The sequence below is a fragment of the Poeciliopsis prolifica genome, unplaced genomic scaffold (assembly GCF_027474105.1).
Source record: "Poeciliopsis prolifica strain line A6 unplaced genomic scaffold, Auburn_PproV2 SCAFFOLD321, whole genome shotgun sequence".
NCBI lineage: Eukaryota > Metazoa > Chordata > Actinopteri > Cyprinodontiformes > Poeciliidae > Poeciliopsis > Poeciliopsis prolifica.
The window spans coordinates 1-3871 of NW_026562696.1; the positions used below are offsets into that span (position 1 = coordinate 1).

Consider the following 3871-nt stretch of genomic DNA (forward strand, 5'->3'; position numbering starts at 1 on the left):
TGATCTTCGCCTCACCCAATCTTTGCATTTCAATGCGTTAAATACGACAAACAAGTTGGACTTTCTGTACGGCACTTTAAAATCTAATTGTTCACTGAACTCCAAATTCTGCCGATTAGAAATATTCCAACCCAAAATTGGATCAAGTCATTTTGTTCTCGTCTGTTTGTTATTTGTTGATCCATCATCTCAAGCCTTTCCAGCATGTTTCATCCAACATAGAGATGTGACAATACAAATGCAGAAAGAGAATAAGTAAGCAGAATAAAATCTGGATCGTCCTGAACTACAATGAGCATCAAACCGGCTTCTAATCCTCACCTTCTTGACTTTGGCCTGCTCCTTTTCTGATTCCTTTTCTGCCTTCTTTGCCAGTCTCTCAAGCTGCTTCGATGTAAACTGTGAGAAAAAAGGAAAAAGTGTCAATTGTATAAACTTTTAGCTTGTATAGACAATACAGATCAAATATGATCTCGGGACTTACCCTCAGCTGAAAGAGTGTTTCTGGAGAAAGAGAGTCGAGAGCATTAAAAGAATGAGAGCAAACTTCACAATATTGCTTTTGAGACCATAGATACAGTTCGAATAATGCTTTTGTTAATTGAAAACATTACAAATATCAATTCATAAACAGATTCACTGCAAATACTAAAAATATTAAATTTCATTGTTATAAAGCATTCATCAAACAGCATCTCAGTATTTCAGAAAATTGCTCTTCCAACCAATTACTGAACAAACCTGCTGGAATTCATCATCTGACTTTAAATCACATCTGCGCAGATGAAACTGCACCAACGCAGTGCAACAACGACTGACCCTGGACTTCTTCCATGAACACCAGATTTAAGTCCTCTTAGTCTTATTTAAAAAAACAAACTGGAGTTTTATTTCAGGTTTTCATTAACATCTACATCTAAATAACAATAAAGTAATTATACTGACTAATGGTACAGAATTGAATAATTTTTTTTCTTCATTTTATTGATGCATGATAATAACATTTTATCACAATTATATAGCGTATTTCATAAAACAGAACTTAAAAACAAATGACCTGAAAAGACAAATAAACAATGTGATGTTATGATGGCCTGCCAGCATAATTCATAAAGCTAACAAAGTCATATATTAATGTCGCCTTTAAATTGGACAGGTTCATGGCCAAAATCCTCTTAAGGCACTTTATTAAAAATGTCTGGTTTCTAAGGTCAATAATAATAAATGAACTGTTCAAAAGACCCCTTAAATAAGCTAAGTTTGTTAACTACTACTGTTCGTAGTGATTTCTGTTCAGCGTTACTTTTGCCACTTAGGGCATACCGTAGTTGGGGCGGCGATGACGTCATCACATCGCCGTAAGAAAGAGAACCGTTCCTGATATCAGAGGGGGAGGTGGGGTAACAGAGCCACTGCTAATACGTGAGAGGGGCAGAATATGTGTGATCGCCTTATAAGTGTGCGTTAGTGACAAGTAAGTTATTATATTTGATTGTTTGCTGAAGTTAAATGAATGATTCGGAGTTTATTTGTTAACCGTTATTTACCGTTAGGTCCGAGCTATCGACTATATGTGTGTTGTAGAGCGCTGAGCGATGTACTTGACAGGCGCACAGGCATTGATATTAATTCATTTGTTTTAGTTCACTTATGAATAGTAATTCTGATGTTAAGCTTGTTTAGGCTTTATTTATTTCCTTCTTAGTTTATCTAAGGTGTAATAGTAATGTGTAATGATAGAACACCTGAAACTTATTTCTGTATTTCTGTTTATTCTAGGAGACCACACACACACCTACACACATACCTGAAGCACTCACCCACACCCACCAAATATACCTTGATGCCAATTACTGTTGTTGGACTAAGATCTGTGACCCAACTTGAATACAGAAAGTAAAAGGGATCCTGCCTCATGTATTCCTTCTTCCACCTGCTGCCCCACATCTGGTCCTGAACTGAATCCAATAGAAGTAGTGTTCTGACCGACACTCCAGGTTGAGAGCAATGACAAACCTGAACAGTGCCTTTAAACCGTCCTACAAATTAAGAGCAGCCTCAGCTACATGAACATAGATTATGATGCAATATTTTTGCCAAGACGTTTTAAAATGATCAAATTTTAATGACAAAAAAATTTGTTTCTGGAAGTTTTAGTTTGTACAGGTGAAAAGTTCAGGAAGTTTCTGCTTAGTTATTAGCCAGTAATGTGAATCCAGCTGGAATCTGATCTAATGATCAGATTCACTTCAAGTCGAAGCTCAACATGAAGAAAACAACAACAAACCGCATCCGCGCCCAGGCTAGCAGTAGCTGCCGGTGATCAGCTTAAAAACAGACCAATCCCATCAACACAGAGTCTTAATCTCTCAGAACAAAACCCACCTTCCATCTCGACACGAACACGATGCCTGACAATTACAGAAAGTAACGCTCTGACGGTTCTTTGGCGGTTCTGAGCCTGTTCAGGTTAAAATAAGCCCCTTCTTCCTGGTTCCACTGCCGTCTTCTTCCGCCTCCTTTCTTCTTCTCTGGATGAAAAGCGAAAACGTCAAGGTATGTTATCGCCCCCTATTGGGCTGAGGTGGAACACTCGACAACCAGACGACTAGGAAAATGCAGAGGAGCTCAATATTTTCACACTTGATCTCTAAGCCATATTAAAATGTTAATGTGTTCTCCATTTGATTATGATGAAGTCCATGTTAAATAATGACACTTTAAATTTCTGCAAATAAAGGATTCAATGTCTCGCCTCGGTGGGGGGCCTACTACACAAGACAACAGAAGTTAAATGCTCACAATCAGACTGAACAATGATTTATGCTGTTATCAGAGCATAAATCTTTTTATCCTTTTTCTGGACTTTTGTAAAGCTTTTGACAACACTGAACATAATGTCATATTTCACACCTGGTTTTGGTTCTTACTCTAGCAGTGCTATCAGAACAATGTCACTAATGGAAATTAGATGCAATGCTGGTCCTTCACTTGGTTTTATTCTCAAAGGAGGAGTCGGGCAGCGACGTCTCATATCGCCTCATCTGCACTCAGTTACTTACAGATTATTAATTAATCTCAGCAAACTAAAAAGTATTGCAGTAGTGGGATGAGAAATTATCATCAGCCTGATAATTATTTCTAAAAGAAACTCTTCTGAGATACATCTGATTGACGAGATTAACCCTTTCTCTGCTGCATCTGGACTTTTCCTAATCTAAAAAATGTGAAGCAGTTGCTCTTAAATATTGTTACATTTCTGCTACTTGTAGCATACCTGTAAAATAATCTATTGGTTACTCAGGAATGATCATGAGAAACAGATTCCAGATGTTATCTGAACTTTAGTGGCAGCAGAGATTTAAGATTCAAATTGTATTCACCATGCAGAGCATAAGACTTCATGTCTTATGCTGCTTTATCTCTGAATGGAAACAAAAAGTTGTCACAAGATGCTATTTAATTTCATGTGGAAAAACAAAAATAGATTAAAAAACTCAGTAATTATGCAGCCTCAACTTTTTAGACCTTTCCCTTTAAATAATACATTTAAAAGGAATGAGCTAAAACAATTTGTTTTCAGTCTGAAACTTTATATCAATCTGTAAAGATTTGATTTTTTCTGTGTTTATTTTGGATTCTGTCAGTTGAGTTTTTGTGTTTTCTTGTCTATCCTTGATTGATCCCGACTCTTTCCAGTTCCCTTCATTTCCTCCTGTGTATTTATACCCAACCTGTGTTTCTAGTTCTCTGTTCAGTCTAAACTCTCTCGTTTTCTCGTGTCGCTGTCGGCCGATTACTGTTCACCACTTGCTACCAGAAATGAGCTCATAGCTTTTTCTCCTCTGTGCTGCCAGGATTTTTATCCTCT

At 37.2% G+C, this 3871-nt stretch overlaps 1 protein-coding gene across 1 annotated transcript; it reads right to left on the reverse strand.

Annotated features, from left to right (window-relative positions):
• Nucleotides 1-102: 102 nt before the first annotated feature.
• Nucleotides 103-2513, reverse strand: LOC129357842 (charged multivesicular body protein 1a-like). The gene is made up of 3 exons (XM_055026824.1): nucleotides 2386-2513; nucleotides 485-504; nucleotides 103-399 (listed from the first exon to the last, which is right to left on the reverse strand). The coding sequence occupies exons 1-3, from the start codon at nucleotides 2390-2392 to the stop codon at nucleotides 190-192; spliced, it is 237 nt and encodes a 78-aa protein (XP_054882799.1). The 5' UTR covers nucleotides 2393-2513; the 3' UTR covers nucleotides 103-189.
• Between the last annotated feature and the right edge of the window lie 1358 nt (nucleotides 2514-3871).